The sequence below is a fragment of the Bos mutus genome, chromosome X (genome assembly GCF_027580195.1).
Source record: "Bos mutus isolate GX-2022 chromosome X, NWIPB_WYAK_1.1, whole genome shotgun sequence".
NCBI classification, from domain to species: domain Eukaryota; kingdom Metazoa; phylum Chordata; class Mammalia; order Artiodactyla; family Bovidae; genus Bos; species Bos mutus.
This window is the reverse complement of record NC_091646.1, coordinates 20,798,027-20,815,248: the sequence shown is the minus strand read 5'-3', so window position 1 is coordinate 20,815,248 and position 17,222 is coordinate 20,798,027. Positions and strand designations below refer to the sequence as shown.

General features: G+C 43.8%; 2 protein-coding genes across 7 annotated transcripts in view; one reads left to right on the top strand and one right to left on the bottom strand.

The window, feature by feature from the left end:
* FHL1 (four and a half LIM domains 1) overlaps nt 1-2,116 on the top strand; it is a 64,902-nt gene extending 62,786 nt beyond the window's left edge. For 2 of the 3 annotated variants that reach the window (XM_070366082.1, XM_014482204.2), the window contains one exon: nt 584-2,116. In XM_070366082.1, the coding sequence (XP_070222183.1) occupies nt 584-738 (155 nt within the window). In that variant the 3' untranslated portion in view covers nt 739-2,116. Of the gene's footprint in view, nt 1-29; nt 230-583 lie in introns of all 3 variants that reach the window. The other variant, XM_005907807.3, reaches the window with a different exon arrangement.
* Nucleotides 2,117-5,891: 3,775 nt separating this feature from the next.
* MAP7D3 (MAP7 domain containing 3) overlaps nt 5,892-17,222 on the bottom strand; it is a 35,540-nt gene continuing 24,209 nt past the window's right edge. For 3 of the 4 annotated variants that reach the window (XM_070366080.1, XM_070366078.1, XM_070366079.1), the window contains 8 exons: nt 16,415-16,544; nt 14,529-14,664; nt 13,512-13,616; nt 12,446-12,499; nt 10,843-10,945; nt 9,620-9,809; nt 8,219-8,490; nt 5,892-7,506 (listed from right to left, as the gene is read on the bottom strand). In XM_070366080.1, the coding sequence (XP_070222181.1) occupies nt 7,499-7,506; nt 8,219-8,490; nt 9,620-9,809; nt 10,843-10,945; nt 12,446-12,499; nt 13,512-13,616; nt 14,529-14,664; nt 16,415-16,544 (998 nt within the window). In that variant the 3' untranslated portion in view covers nt 5,892-7,498. Of the gene's footprint in view, nt 7,507-8,218; nt 8,491-9,619; nt 9,810-10,842; nt 10,946-12,445; nt 12,502-13,511; nt 13,617-14,528; nt 14,665-16,414; nt 16,545-17,222 lie in introns of those variants that run through there. The other variant, XM_070366081.1, reaches the window with a different exon arrangement.

The window sequence follows — 17,222 nt, the reverse complement described above, 5'->3', positions numbered from 1 at the left end:
ACATTTGAGAAGACTTTTGCCATCCTCAGGGAAAAGGACTGTGTCAAGAGTGAGCCACCCAGTCTCTAAAGCTAGGAAGCCCCCAGTGTGCCACGGGAAACGCTTGCCTCTCACCCTGTTTCCCAGCGCCAACCTCCGGGGCAGGCATCCGGGTGGAGAGAGGACTTGTCCCTCGTGGGTGGTGGTTCTTTATAGAAAAAATCGAAGCTTAGCAGCTCCTCGAGGCCCGGTAAGTGCACACCCCACAAACAGCCCAAGTTTGCCTCCTGGTGGCCACTTTGATGCCATGGCCCTGACCTAAATCAAAGAAACTGGTTGTGCTGGGAGGTCGGTGCGCGTCAGTCACAGGGCGATGGCGGTGGCTGGGGATGTGGGTTCTGGAGAGCAGGGGGCCCTCGGCGGAGCTCTGGCATCTTCTCAGGTCCCGGCGGCGTGGGGGACAGTGCGCGGTGGAGCGGGGGGCCGGGCGCCAGGCGGATGCAGCCTGCGTGCTTGTCGGCTCCATGAATGGGCAAGGCGGCAGCCTGGCTGCCACCTGTGTCCACTCAGCTGTCGCTCTTGTCTGCTTCTGTTTCTTCCACAGGGTTTGGTAAAGGCTCCAGTGTGGTGGCCTATGAAGGACAATCCTGGCACGACTACTGCTTCCACTGCAAAAAATGCTCCGTGAATCTGGCCAACAAGCGCTTTGTTTTCCATCAGGAGCAAGTGTATTGCCCCGACTGTGCCAAAAAGCTGTAAAGTGACAGGGGCTCCTGTCCTGTAAAATGGAATTTGAGTCTTGTTCCTTGTGTCCTTGCCCTCTGCCCGGCACCACCCATAGGGCAAGAGCGGCCTTTCACCTCTTCAGAGTCGCTCCTTCTGTCTTTTCTCCCATTTTACAGTTATTACTTGAGTTAAGGGCACACAGTGATCATATTAGGATTTAGCAAAAAGCAAGCCTACAGCAAAGTTTATTTCTCCATAGCTGCAATTAGGAAACAAATACTTAGGTAGATTGATTCTTCTGCATGTTTTATCATAGAGCAGAAAAGCGCTGACCATGTAGCTGCTTAGTGATGCAAGCAAGAAGCCTAAGCGATAAAGCCCCACTGATACACCTCTTGTGGCTCAGCTGGGACCCACATTGTCATCACACGACACAAGAGTTGGAGCGGCTGCTCCAACTCAGCTGCTCACCCTGTTCTGTGAGCAGAAAGAACTTAGTGAAATGCATGGTTTAAATAACTTCCTCATCAAAACCTTCCTTCTGTTTTTTGTGCTTTCAAATAACTAATCCGAATTTCCAAAAAATTAACATTTGAATTTAGCTGTAATTCTCAACTGACCTTTTTCCCTGTACTAACGTTTGGTTTCCCTGTGTGGCGTGTTTTCTGAGCGTTCCCACTTTCAAGCATGGAACGTGCAGGTGATTTGGAAAGTGTAGGCAGATCTGAGAAAACGAGCCTGTTACAGAAGAACGTCATCACAGCGAATACTTTTGGAAGCTTAACAAAACTAACCCAGCTGTCCTTTTATCTTTTTTTTAATTAATAATTCCTTTGTTTTAATTAATAGCAGCATAGTTTATGGGTTTGGAGACTTGCATGAGAGTATTTTAGCCCCCTTATACGTTCCTACAGTTTTGAATTCATCCTACAGAAGTAACCATAAAACTCAAGAGGGGTAGGTGAACAGGCGCCAGAACTGTCATTGACAACGGATATGACATTTCCCAGCAGTGACGAGTGGAATCCCTTGTAACATAGTACTTGTCTGCTCTGTGTCGGTGTGTTAACCAGGCCTGCCAGTTCCCTTCTCTTGTGATTCTGAGGACTGTTCCTCCAGAGCTTAGCTGGCTCTAGGGGAGCATGGAGGCCACTGTGCCCACAGGCAGAACCAGAGTTCCACGCAGTGCTCACCTGAGTCACAGGATCCCCTATTACTGTATTCTAGCTACAATGTTATATTACATAGTATAATGAGACGATATCACGAGTACACATGTAATGATGATGCATATTAACATTCTCATAGGAGTGGTTAGAGAAGCCCATGCCTCATTTCTACATTTTGTCATTAGCAGTGATCATCTAACGGTTCCGTGTATCCTTACAGAAATAAAGCAGCATATAAATAACTTGCCTCCTGACTTTTAATTCTGCTTGGTTGAATTGTTCTAAGGTGATACTGCAGATCCAGAAACCTGAATGACTTTTCCTTCCTTCAAGGACATACTCAGTTCAGTTCACTTACATGAATTATAAACAAGATAAAAGAAACCCATAACAGCACTTGGATCCAGTAAAAAACAATAACAATGAAAAACCCCACTCTGACCAGAAATAACATTTCCCAGATGTTGATCACCTTAAAAAGAGCACATTGCTTTCCGTTGGCCAGGGGTCGGCCAGAAAGGGAACTGCAGCTGAAGTGTGTCGAGAAGTCATCCCGTCTATGTTCTGACTGCCCTTCCCTGTGCCATGTGGAGCCCTGCTGTGCCTCAGCGGCCACTCCTCCACTGCCAGGCCTTCAGAAGGAGGTGATCTTGCTCAAGGACACCAGTCATTTGGGAGGCTGCTCGTTGGGGCCCCTCTGCCTCGGGTGGGGGAGGTGGAGATGGTGTGGACAGAGGTAGAGGTAGCTTCTAGATCATGGCTCATGGCCACACCGCTGAGGCTCAGGTTCTTGGGGCATCCAACCTGCCCACACCACGTAGTTGTTTCAGGATGGTGCCGGAGGCCCAGTGACACAGGTGTCTGCTGCAGGCTCCTCAGGTGGAAGGACATTTCAGCTAAAGGCGGAGGTCTTTGGAGGAACTCTCACACCTGGGGTAGTGAAAGGACAGAACATGTTTGAAGCTAGCATTTGCCACGTTATGAATCAAGACCTGTTTGTAGCAAGTTATTTCTATGAATGGAGAACAGCCTCTTGTGTGTTTCCCTAGAGAAATTAGCAGTTAAAATCATTTAAACTCTGTTTATAAGAGTCTATTGGGTCATCCCCTGGGGCCCCAAGAAGTAGGGGTGAGGTGGGGAGTTGAGATGGTGGCCCTCTGCTTCCTAAAGGAGCTGGGTGATGGGCAGTGGCAAGGGTGGGGGCCCCAGGGGGAAACCCTGACACAAGTGCCCCCACCTCTGCTGCTTTGGCACGGAAATCCTAGGCCTTCACTGCACTGGGACCTGCATCTCTGACGGCATTCCCTCCCTTCCTGTTCTCTCTTCATCCCACTGAACTAGTTCTTAGCTCTCCAGTCGACTGATGGCTCAATTACCTCTCAGCCCTTCTCCATCATCACCTCCCCGAGATGCTACACCCTATCACTGACCCCATCTTGTTGTCCTCAGTCCCGTCACCCTTTGCTTCCCATCCCACTCGGCATGCAAAACCCTGGCCTATGCCAAGGCTAAAGAGCTCTGCGGAGAAAAAGCTGTATGACTGGACTGCACAACCCTGCCTGAGATCACCTGTAGCCCCCTCCACCCTTCCTGCCATTCCCAGGCTCTTCCTTTGTCCCCCAGCAACAGGCCTGCCAACACTGGGCCCCCAGATATTGCGTAACACTTGAAAAGTACCTTATACAATTATATCAAGTCTTCACAGCCAACACTGGCACTAATGCCCCAATTTTCCACGTGAGAAAACTGAAGGTCACACACACCCCTGGGCACACCTCTAGCCCAGGCTGTAAGGCTTATGACACTGCCTTGTCATAGGGGAGAACACTGTCTGTCCACTACATCACAACGAGGGAAGCACCACGCTCAGTGCTCAGTAGTCAATTTTAACAATGACAACCTAAGACTCAGGAGGAAGGAGGGGAAATTCTAGCTACAGAATTTTCAGCAGAGAACCCTCTTCTCCCTCATAATGAAGGGCATCAGAGTATCAAGAACATAATCTACTTTTTGGTTAACAAGGTAAATTCTGCAGCCATACTGCCTGGATTCCAATCCTGGCTGCACTGCCACTTCCCAAGTATGAGACCTTGGGCAGGTCACCTAACTTCTCTGAGCTGGCTTCCTCGCCTGTAAAACAAGACAGAATTCCTACCTTGCAGAGTCACATGCACATTACATGATTATACAAATGCTTATTTATTAAGCATGGCAACCGACTGGCACGCAAGAAAAGCAACATCCAAGAAAACCATTCAACAAACATTAGCAATTATTTTTATCTCTAGCACCAAAGATAGTGTATTACCCACCACAAAAGCCAAAAGACTTTTAGAATCAGACTTGAATTTGAGCACCAGATCTTCCTCTTTCTAGTTGTATAACATTGAATAAATACCCACCTCCACGAATCTGTGTCCTAGGTAAAAATGAATACCCACTTCACAGGGTTGTTGTGAGGGTTTAAAATGATGCCTCTAAAGTACCTGGCATATAGAACATGTAACTACGGTTATTACAACAGTCTGAGAAATTATGAGACAAGCCTATCCAGGAACAGTCAAAAGTAGACTGGTGGGAAGGGAGATGGAGGTCAAAGTGGTCTGCAACCAACCAGGCCTGTGGAACAGTGGGGGTGGAGGTGGGCATATTGGATATTCCCTGATAAGACATGCTGGACAGTCTGCCTTCAGGCTTGTGCTTCTTGGCACCAGCTGCTGCTACAGTTCCATGCCCATTTCTCAACCCTCTAGCTCCTGCCACAGGGAGTCAGTGACTCCTGAGAACTGAAGGCCTTCAGTGATTGGAGGCCAGCCTCCAACTCACCACAACAGAGGGCTCAGAGGTCCATGTCGTGTGCAGTCACCTGGTGGGCCTGTAGCCACCTCAGCTGGGATTCAGGTCTTCAGACTTGTCCAGCATCCTTTCCAGTGTCCTTACTGCATTTTTGTGGTTGTTGGGGATTGAAACTGTTGCAAGGCTTCACTGCACACGAGGGAGGGGAGAGGGGTGACACTGGGAGAGGCCAGGGGCCTATTGCTCAGGGGAGTGGACACCAAGAGGTTCTCCAGAAAAAAAAAAAAAAAAAAAAAGGTTTTCCAGAGAGCAAGGGAAACGTGAGGTGACCAGTGTATCCCCAGAGGACACCAGCCTATGCCAAGTGTGGAGGCTGGGTCAGTGTCAACACCTCAGAGCTGTCAGGAGGGTGCTATATTGGTGTTTTAGGTTGCGTGCATACCAAGGAATGCCCTGGTTCAGCAATCCTAGTGCATGGCCCGGCATGGAATGCCAAGTGGGGAACGGCTGCCACTATTCTCAAAGCACCAGATGCCACAGATCAGGGATAAAAAAGGACTGCACCTTTATCCAACACAAAACCCAGTGGAGTGGAACATGTTTCCAGAGTAGAAGCTAAACATTTACGGGCAGATCCAAATGGCGGTTTGGCCACACACAGTAACAGTGATGTCCTGAAGTGATGTCACGTGCGGGCAACGGAGCACAGTGACTCCCAGAGCACATGCGCAGACTGTCAAAAGCAACTGTGTTTTCGTGTGGCCAGCACCAGATGTGAGCTTGAAAAGGGATGCACAGGGGGGAATGGGGAGTGACTGCTTAAGGGTCCTGGGTTTCTTTTTAGGGTAATGAAAACATTCTGGAACTAGATAGCAGTGATAGTTTCACATTTTAAATGTACTAAATGCCACTCGTACATTTTTCCACAGTAAAAAGAAAGATACTTTAATTACTGGCCTCAAATATAAGTCAGAGCCATCACAGGCAGGAGTAACAAGCACTGAAACAGGTGCAGGGAGAAAAGCAGAGTTCGAAATTCCTATCTTAATGTCGCACGCGGTAGCACACGGCCAAACCACCAAGTGGCTGCAGAGGGGCACCAGACGATGTGATTACTGTTCATCGAACACACCGCCTGCCTGTGTTCACGGCTCGGTTACAAGCTGGTGTCACCTTTATACCGCCTTCAGTACATTTTGTGCTATTAAACATGGAGAAAACTCGCTTTACCTGCAAAGTTTATTGCATAGAGCACACATTATGAAGGTTTAACAGTGTTGCAACGTGTGAAATTTGTGCAGAAAAATATCAGAAACACATTTTGTTACAATGATTGCCTCTGCCTTTTATATAAAAGAGATTGTGTATATAAAGTTTTAAAATCTAAGGCACCAAGCTCTGATCTATAACAAAGATAACAGTACTCTGAATAGCAAAGAACTAGGGAATCAGAAAGAATAACTACTTCCTTTTACTAATTCAAGACCGGTGGCTACAAAGGAAGATGGGCCTGCTTCCAGCTATTCGTGATCCACCAGAAAACTCATTAGCATCAGGACAACCAATCTGAATTCAAGTTTTAGTCAATCGTTTAAGCATGATTCAGTGGATTTCAGGAAACATACATCCTGTGTACACCTGTGTGTACGTATACGTGTGTGTATGTCCACTGTGTATGTGCTTGTCTACAGCGGGGACCAAAGAAAAACACTGCTCCTTTACACACTTGCAGCCGGCAAACAAATTTTGGTTCCACATCTCAAGCCTGAGTGTATACTGAATGGCAGGCCTGGAGAACATAAGCAGAAAGATTATACACGGTAAACATGTCGAGGAATTGAACATACCCCATCAGACAACAGCCAAATACTGCCTTATGTACACAATAGAAATAACATGTTCTTATAAACCTCAATATGTACTTCCAAAATGAAATGCTGACAAAAGCAGGAAAGATGAAAAAAAATTACACCTTCTAGGACCGCCAGCATTTGAAGGTACCAGTGTCTGTGCTCAGGACCGGCAGACTATGGCAGAGTTAAAAACAAACATACATTAACGATAAAATGTGATTCACTCTATCTTGCAACTTTCTGTTTTTGTATATTAAGAACAATCCAACGAAACTTGTGTGAGGAATCTTGAGACCCTTAAGACCCATTATGTTCTCTACCAGACTGAATGTGAGTTTTTATTGCTAAATTAAAGCAATTGTTGGGGCTGCCCTAGTGGCTCAGCGGTAAAGAATCTGCCTGCCAATGCAGGAGACATGGGTTCGATCCCTGGGTCAGGAAGATCCCCTGGAGAAGGGAATGGTAACCCACTCCAGTATTCTTGCCTGGGAAATCCCATGGGCAGAGGAGCCTGGTGGGCTGCAGTCCATACGGTTGGAAGAGTCAGATACGACTCAGCGACTAAACAACAAAAACAAATGTAACTGTTAAATGCAGTAAACATGATTTTAAGATTTCAAATAGGTACTGACAAAAAACTTTTCTTTTGGTGTAAGATTCTCTTAGCATTTTATATATGCTTAAGAGTGAACATTTTATAAAGACACACTTGATACACAAATGTGTTGGCATGAAAATACAAGAATGACAGACAATGGAGATTTTTACAGCAAAATAAAATGACTCTTTACTCAGAACCCTTGCTTATGGGCAAGACTCAAGATGATATGAGCATCTTCTGAGATATGTTAAGATGATTTTTTTTGAGTCATTTTCTTTGCTGGGTTCATGTAGGAAGCAGAGAAATTTTGAAAGGTGGGCCCGGAGGTCAAAATCCAGAGTGAAGAATGGATTCTCTTCTAGGCTGGACGAGGTTTACATATCTGACCAGAGGGAAAAAGAAAAGAAACGTTTATTAGTGAAGATGCTGGTTCCATACCAAGTGGATTCTTGCCCCACACTGAGGCTGGCCTGGGACCCTCAGCAGCAGGCCCCCCACCCCAAGTTGCTGCCATACTGGTGCTCTTATAAATGCTCCCCAACCTCCAAATGGGTTGAAGCTGCCTCTCGATTTCAAACAGAGCTTCTCAAGGAAAGAAAAACCAAGGCCTTTTGGTTTTGGAAACACAAGCTGAGGGACTAATTCCAAAAAATTCACCAACCCTCTGTCCTAAATTGGAGAAGGCAATGGCAATGCACTGCAGTATCCTTGCCTGGAGAATTCCATGTACATACAGAGGAGCCTGGCGGGGTACAGTCCATGGGGTTGCAAGAGTTGAACATGACTTAGCGACTATACCACCACCACCACCACCGCCCTAAATGATCTGTGTGCTGCAGAGCAGCCAGTGGATCAGGAGTGCAGAGGAGTCCACTGTCTGAAATGAACCTACTCTGTGTATTAACAATTGGTCATGTCATGAATGTTCTCAAAACTAACTTAATGAGGGGCTCTTCAACCTAGTTTTAGACCCACCACTGTCTTCTCCCTCACCTCCAAAATTACATGGTGCCAAGCCCTGGCACAGCTGGAAACAGAGGAGGGTTGAAGGTCAACTACCTTTCAAACAAAGTGGAAACAGGAGAGGGCCTTACCTGATGGAGCTGGCACAGATTTGCTTCTGTTTTTGTTGTCTATAGGTGGCTGGTGACTCAGGCAGGATGTCACGGAGCCTCTCAGCTGGAGTTTTGGGCTCTTAGGAGGGAAACTGGACACAGGTGGTTCTGTCTCTCTTGAGAAGTTGATGATTCGGTCACACACCCACTTCTGAACCTCTGAATGTGAACTCCTGGAAGGCCGCATGGTGCTGCTGGTTTCCGCCTTTCCAGTTTTTGCTGCTCGGTTGGTTGGTCTTTTGGTGGAGGATCTGGAACGAGATATTCGGTTATAATCCTGATTGTCCCCAAACCAAGGCTTTGCCTGACAGAAGCTTTATTATTTTCTTAATACACTAAAACTCAAATTCGAGGATAACTGTGGTCCACAAAATTGATGATAGAAATAACTGAAGAAGTTTAGAAGAGTTTAACCTTCAAGTCAAATTTAGCTAGATCATGAATTATCTGAGTTATTTGGTCTCTGGGATTTAAAAAAAAAATCAGTTTCCACTTCTGAAATGGTGGTATTTATGGCAGAAACTGTGATGTCACTTTCAAGGTTACACTATAAAATGGCTCCCAGATATCCTTCCTCAGTGGCAAGTAACATTCTTTTTCAGGCAATCACCCAATGAGCCTTCCTTTCTAAGAATTTGGTCCTGTTCTTCTGACCTTATCTCTGCCCCTCAGTTTCCCAAATGTACAATGAGGACTTTAATATCATGCCCAGAGTTGCAATGGGAATTTAGACAGATAAAATGTCTGTTATACTGCAGTCATTCAACGTCCCCTTCCCTGATTGTATGAGACAACATTAACCAGTGTGAATAAAAACTCAGAATGCAATCAGGTATTTCTGGGTTGAATTTACGTTCTGCCCTTGAACTGTGGGATGCTGGGTTGAATAAGGCTCATAATCTCTCCATTTCTCAGTTTTCTTTCATTAAAAAATACTTTTATTTTTTAGATGTGCTGGATCTCTGTTGCTACACAGGCTTTTCTCTAGTTGCCGTGAGCAAGGGCCACACCCTCGTAGTTGTGGCAAGTGGGGCTCATTAGCTGTGGCCTCCAGGCTCTAGAGCACAGGTTCAATAATTGTGGTGCCTGGGCTTAGCTGTTCCATGGTAGGTGGGATCTGCCGGATCAAGGATCAAACCCATGTCTCCTGCACTGGCAGGCGGATTCTTCACCACTGAGCCACCAGGGAAGCCCATGCCTCAGTCTTCGAGTCTGTAAGAATGGGGATGCTTATCCTTACTGAGTTTGTTCCTATAAGTAGAGCACTTGACACAGTGTTTGGGACAAACTAAGAGTTCAGTCAGTAACCTTGTGCATCCTTCTGAGGATGCCACTCATAACCCCTCCCAGGTGTACTCTGATGAACTCTGAGTGACTCACCTGGTACTCTTTGTCTGATTCAATGGGTCTTTCACTCCTTTTTGTCTGAAGGTTTTCATGTCAGTATTTAAAAATGCTTTTGTCTCTTTATGGATGTGGCTAGAAGTCACATCTAAAAACTTGCTAGTGTTCTTCACATTTTTAACATGTGTTTTTGGTTTTGGGGATGAATCCATGCCATTTATAGTAGCTAGAGGGAAAAAAAGAAAGATTAAAATTGGAGTTTCAACAAGAAAGACAAGCAAAGTGAAGGCTGTGAGCCTGCCAGTCTGGGCAAGCGACGTCTACCTGGAAGACAGGAGTTGTCTGGAGGCAGGACTCTGGGGAGGCAGGGCCAGGCCAAAAGCCCACTGTGCCCTGAAAGCACCAAGGGCCACCTTGAAGGAACATGCCCTCTCCCCTCTGCCAGCAAGTAATGGTGGCTAGAGGGCAGGACGGCTCCGTGCTTCTTCTCCCTCTTTCCGACGACCCTCTCATTTTAGTCTCACCTCTGATCTGAACCTTTCTCAATGGCCTAAGGCCCAGCCTACCCCTCTGCTGCTCCTGCTGCTCTGTTCTAGTGACATTCTGGCCTAAATTCTTTTAGTGCAACCAGCATGTGGCAGCACCACCATCTGGCTCATGTCTGGCTCCCCAATGGCTAAGGTTCCTTGAGGCCCCAGTAGCTAGCAGGGTTCCCATGTGCCTGATACCCACTAAGACATAAAGGGTGGACAAACTGTGTTTTCTCAAATGCCATTACTGTGGTTCACACTCACTAGGGAATGAGACTCAACGATGTAACTTAGGGGCACTCACAGAACGCCAGGATCCTCATTTTCTCCCTGTGAGGCAGGGAGTGGCATTCTACCTGTGGTCAGTCATGAATGCCACACAGGGTCCTGAACTGTGAGATGCTAGTAAGCCTCACACTGAGCTGAGAAAGAGCTGCCATCTGCAGTCTCTCAGCACAAAACAAAAGAACAGTTGTCGTAGCAGCTAATATTTATTAAGAGTTTACTGTGTGTCAAGCACCATTCTTAGTACTTCGGGATCTCACTGCAATCTCATGCCCATCCCAGGAGAACAATATAAGCTTCCCCTTTTTCAGACAGGAAAACTGAACACAGAGAGGTTAAGTAACTTGCTCAAAGTCAAACAGCTCACAAGCAGAGGAAGTTTGGATGAACCTACACAGTCTAGCTCCTAAATGGTGATGAACAGAACTCAAAAGGCAAGCAAACCTGATGGATGCACGTCATCAAAGGAATCACTGTCACTTTCTGACTCGTCCTCATCATCTGCCTCATCCTCTTCATATGCATCACTGCTCAGTGTTTCTGTAGCCTACAATGAGAGAAGAAAGTCATGATTGCATCTAACATTCAATCATCCTGACAGTTATTTCAGAGAACGTAGATTTCACGCCTGGATTGATTGCTAACTTTTGTCATTTCAGTTAAAAGGTAAAAAAGAAATCTAACCTCTTTAGCCCCAAGAATCTACAGAGGACAGGACAGGTGACCCAAGTTTTGTCTTTCAGCTACGGAAAGACAGCCAAAAATGGCAGACTTCCCTGAATGGGAGCCAAGGGACAACAGCTCTGGGATGGTGTAAAGGCTCTGCCTCCTTGGAGCCCTAAGCTCAGGTGGTGCCACAGCTAAAATGTTCTTGGCTGCTGCTTGAGGCAGGACTTCTCAAGCCAATGTGCTACCTGCTCTCTGAGAGGGTGATTGCCATCACTTTTCAGAAATGACATTTCTATTCTAAATTTTCATAATGATGTGAATGACCACAACTAGGCAATTTTAAATAGGCAAAATATCAGTTTTGTAGCTCAGATGGTAAAGAACACAGAATCTGGGGATAAAAAGATCTGTTGTTTAGTTGCTAAGTTGTGTCTGACTCTTTCACAAGCCCAGGACTGTAGCCTGCCAGGCTCCTCTGTCCTTGGGATTCTCCAGGCGTGAATACTGGAGTGGGTTGCCATTTCCTCTGGGAGATCTTCCTCACCCAGGGGTTGAACCTATATCCTGCATTGGCAGGCAGATTCTTTACCAGTGAGCCACCAGGGAAGCCCCCCAAAAGATCTGAGAAGAATGCAAACCATCAAAAGACAAGACGTTGGGGGGAGGGATAAACAAATACTTATGAGAGACCCTGAAAGCACTAACCATAAAAGAAAAAACACTGCTAAATTTGAGTTCATTAAAATAAGCTTCAGTTCATCAAAGGACATTATGAGAGTGTGAGGCAAACTACAGCCTGGGGGCTGATACCTGCAGTACAAATATCCAAGGGGCTCAGAAGCAGAACTTGTAAATTCTCCCACAGATCAGTAGGAAGAATGCGAGTGACTGAATAGAAACTGGGGCAAAGAACTTGAAAAGACACTTCACCAAACTGAATCCCCAAATGGCCAATAAGGGACTCAACTCCATTAGTCATCCAAGAATACTGATAAATTCCATGATGTGAAAAATCAAGAACATCTATGTAGCAGCAAACAGCAATAAGAAAAGATAAGCCACAAACTGAGAGAAGGTATTTGCAACACATACAAGCAAGAAAGGAGAAGTATCTAGAACATTTAAAGAACTACCAATAAGTAAGAAAAAGATAAGTCAGCCAGAAAGTTTTGGGCAAAAGACTAAACAAAGCATTCCATACAAGAAAAAACATGAAAGCTAACTAAAGATGGGAAAAAACATGCTCAACCTTTTTAATTATCAAGGAAATGTGAAATGTTATTTCATTAGCACCACAGACTGGCAAAAATTAAAAAGTTGGCAAGAATGTAAAACAACAGGAATTCTTATACACTGCTAGTAGGAACACACAGACTACCTTTGAGGCATTCGAATCTGGCTTTCTCGTCCGCTTCATAATTTCCTCAATTCTCTATTTTTTAAAAAAATAAAATTCAAACATGAAAACATTAAAAACAAAACACTGGTCCTGAAGAAGTTGATTATTTTTGTGTTCCAGAAGCAGACAATACTGCTGTCTGTGCCAAAGTCAATGCAAGATGTTGGGCCAGCAGCTGGGTGGGCACTTTCCTCCAAGCCCAGTTTCACAGTCGGTCATCTAGAAAACACTCTGAATGGTGACAGGTGTACTTGTTACCCTAACACAGAAATCCATATGACTTCTCACTCCTGATTTTTGCCAACGTGGAAATTTATTACTAGATTAAGCACATATGATTGCAAACCAATCAGAACTTGTGAACATGATTTTTGTCTAAACAGACCATGAGTGAAGCTGATGTTAATGAAAAGAATGCATCTCAAAGATGCAATGCTGTCATGGGTTTTGTTACTGGGAGTACATGCAGGAAGGCTAAGAGTTCCCTTCTTCCCTGAAGGTAAGGAGAGCTCTAGCTCTCTGGCCTCCTCAAGGTTACTGATCTCCCTTTGGAGAGGCCGGGAAGTCCCTCAGCCTGGTCTGAGGTCTTCCTTGCTCCCAGAGGAGACACATGGGTTGCACAAATTAAAGTCCAACCTTACAAAGAGCCTGCACCTTGGCCTCTCTGAGAAGCCTACACCTTCTGCTTCTTCAAGCTCAGTTGCTCCAATTTCCAGCACAGTTTAGAAAAAACTCAAAAAACAAACAAACAAAAACCTCGAACTTCTACCAACCCCTACCATGACCCAAGGGATTCTGTTCAAAGGAGCTTTGCTGTAGAGAGACATCCCTGTGATGGTCATCAGTGGTCCACAAGGAAGAGCTACGGTTATTAAGAGGAGCCCATTCTAGGGAGAAGGGGTCAGATCCTAAGATGAGAGAGTACAGAGGAAAAACAACCCCAGCTAGCATATCACTTGTCATTTTTAAAAACATAGTTTGGAACCATGTGCCCAACATTGTTTTAAACAAAGAATCAAATCCCCCCAACAGAGAAGAGGCATACCTTTTTTCTTTCTAATCTCTCCTGCAGATTCTGTAACATAATCCTCTCATGCTCCTTCTTGCGTTTGTCAGCCTCCTCCTGAGCTTTTATTTTGGCATCACTTTTCTAGGAAATTTGTATAAAAATATCACTGACTCTCAATCTATCTGAATGACAACAATGCAACAGTAAGATGTTATCCAAAATAAAATGTAACCTTTGGATTGAGAGTCATATATATAACATTCATGGATCATCAGTTTTCAAAGTGTTAGCAAAAATGTACAGAACTAGGCTAACTATTATGGCTAGAGATTTAGAAGGCATGTTAATCCCCTTCAGGACCTCAAGGTTGTCAGACCACTATCATTTTGAAATATGTGACTGTGTAGTCTTCCACTGACACAGGTACCAGGAGCCAAGTCTTACACTTCAAAAGCACCAAGAGTATTCTTAAAGATACTTTCTCAAGGAATGCAAATGCATAGTCATTTATGAAACATATAACTGATTTTGATAAGTGACACACTAAAACTGTTATATAAATTAGGCTATAATAATAATTTAAGCTGAATATTGTCTGAGCTCAGTTTTGGGGTTTACCAGGTGATTTAACGTACACTAGTGAGACATTCTAATTGGTGAATTGCTGAGGATTCACAATTTTCATCTGATCTGTTAGGGGGTGCAGGTATGTCACCACAGAATGCACGATTGGGAAATATCACACAGGATATTTAATCTCTGCGAGCAATCTGGATTTCTTGAAGCCAACCTGTAATATTATTTATGTATTTAAACTAGAGGACTGATGGTCTGTAATTTGCTGCTTTCTGCTTTTGTTTCACTTGGGAAAATCCTAGGATTCTGCTAATGGTAACGGAGGACTGACAGCAACACTGGGTAAAAGCTAGACCATAATGTAAAAATGCAACCAGAGCATGCAGCATCTGGCCATTTTCTTTCTTGGATAAACAGACTTTTGCTTTGGGTTTCTACTGAATTTTACAATCTGGTTCTCAAGGAGAGCCAGCAAACCTGGAGTTCTACTTTTTGGTCTTCTTGCTCCTGACTCTCTCTCTTCTTCATCTCCTTTGGTTGTTGTCCATCTCCAAATTCTGAAAACTCGTCTTCTTGACCTTCATCCACTTTCTTTGCTACATCTTTCATTTTCCTGATGAAAATGAAATGAAATAATAATCCTTTTTATGTGCAGTTTTATAGTGAAGCTGCTTGTGTATAGTAATACAATTTATATTTACACCAGATTCCCTACATTTTGTTATTCCACAGGATGTGCATAATTTCACGTATTTAAATAGGGGGAACTAGCCTTTGGGAGAAGAAAAAGATTTTTATCAAGTAGTGGGCTACTTTGCATCTTAAAACACAAACGCGCACACACACATATAATCACTCCTTCTTAACTGCACTAGACGTATGCTCACACCTGATCTCACATGGGGGTGTGAGAGAGGGAATTTACAGAAGGGTCTGGTGGTGCTCAGAGGAGGAAAGTCCAATCAAAATGACTGGTATTCAGGGTTTTTAATGTGAAACTAGCTCTGTTTACATGAACTAATAAATAATATTCTTCAAGTTATAGGGTTTTTTGCTATTCAAAATGTCTCTTCCTTTCTCCCAAACCCATATAAGGTACATGGAAAGGATGACTGTGATTTAAAAATAATAGTTAAAAACAACATCAGTCATTATTCTTTGCAGGTTGTGGACAGAGGTTTACATTACAGGGACCCAAATCAAATGGGCCTCGAGTTCAAAGATCAAGAAACCTTTAGACTGAAGTAGCCCACACCTGTATTGGAGAAGGAAATGGCAACCCACTCCAGTGTTCTTGCTTGGAGAATCCCAGGGACGGGGAAGCCTGGTGGGCTGCCGTCTATGGGGTCGCAGAGTCGGACATGACTGACGCGACTTAGCAGCAGCAGCAGCAGCAGCCCACACCTGTATGTGACATTTGCAGCCCGCAGGTCATTGGAAACCCAGTAAAACATAAGGAAGTATCTTTTCCAAGTTTACAAATTTGGGGGATAACTTTTTCATTTCAAACTTACAAAAAAGTTTCAAGCAAAGTTGCTTTACCAGTTACTGTCTCTATGTGTGTGTATATATTATTTTTTATTAACTGTTTAAGGACTGAATTCTGAACTGAAAAGATCATATAAAGTATGTCACTGGTAGAAGGACACATCAAAAGGTAAACCGCTTGTGATTATGGATGACTTTGTTTTTTGCTTCTTGTGTTTTTTAGTTTCCTATTACACACACGTTAACTTTTAAGAAAGAATTGTCATTTTAAAAACCTTTAAAAAGAAGACTGTCACCGGGACAAATAGCAAACTGAATTGTATGTTGACCCTGGATTAGAAAATAAAATAATAAATTTCCTGATTTTAGTTATTAATACCCTGGTTACATCAGAGAATGCTTTTCTTCTTAGGAAGTATACAGGGAAGTATTTAGGAGGAAAGGGTCACGATGTATGCAACTTATTCATAAACAGGTTTACAAATTCTAAAGTTATAAAGGACTTTTGAAATAAAGAAAGGGGCTGACACCAGTGAATGCCAACAGCGACAGTCCTGGATGATCACTCAGGTGCTACTGCTGAGGGCTAGGCCCTTGACGTGAGTGCAGATCTCTTTATGCATCTTTACAGCACACCTCAAGAGCACATGACAAAAAAAAAAAAAAAAAAAAGCACATGACACAGGCAGACTAAAGAGGAACATGTACTCATCTATGCTAGCGTCCTGTCTGCTTGAAATGTTCCCCACACTGATTCACATTGAAGAAAAAGTCAGTTACTCTGAGAATTTATATACATCTAACTTAAAGCATGACTTTCAGAATTTGGGTCCCAACCAAGATTTACTGTATAGAAAGGATGATTCTGTGCCAACCTTTGTTCCATCTCTTTTTGTAGTCTTTCTTCTTTTTCTTTTTGCTCACGAGCAAGGCGTCGTTTTTCTGCCAAAATTTTTGTTGCCTCCTCAGCATTCTTAGGTCCTGGTGTGCCTTTATTACCAGACTCTAGTTTAAATTAACATGCAAATCAGTTAGGTTTAGCGAACCTACTGCCTCTATGTCCAATAAAGAGGTGCAAGACAATGTGCAATGTTAAAAAAAAACAACAACAGTATGTCCATGATATAAAATGTATAAATAAACTATAAATGATTTATTTAATAGCTTTTGTTCAAAAGCCCAATTCCTATGCCCTCATGGCCACCCCAAGCCACCAACAGAAGTACCATTCTGTTAACTTTTAACAACTACTTGTCCCCAAAAGAAATAATGTGTTCCTGCTTTGGTTTAGCTGTTTTGAGATACCTGACTACATTACCTCTATGGAAAAAAATTAAGATGTACTGAATACGGAGGAAGATAAGCTTATGCTCAGTCCAAATGAGGTATAAATTTTTTTTTCTTTTTTGGCCATGGTGCACAGCTTAGGGGACCTTAGTTCCCCAACCAGGGAATGAACCGCGCAGTGAAAGCGCCTAGTCCAGTTCCACTGGACTACCAGGGAATTCCCTGAAGTGTACAAATCTTAAGTCAATTAAACAAAAATATATCCAGCATACATTCTGAAAATTGTGCATCATTTTTATTAAATAAATATTATTTCACTAAGTGTTGATAACAGTATGTTAATATATTTGGTTGATCATAAAGTGGCTAACTGTGGATAAACAAAGAAAGCAAGAC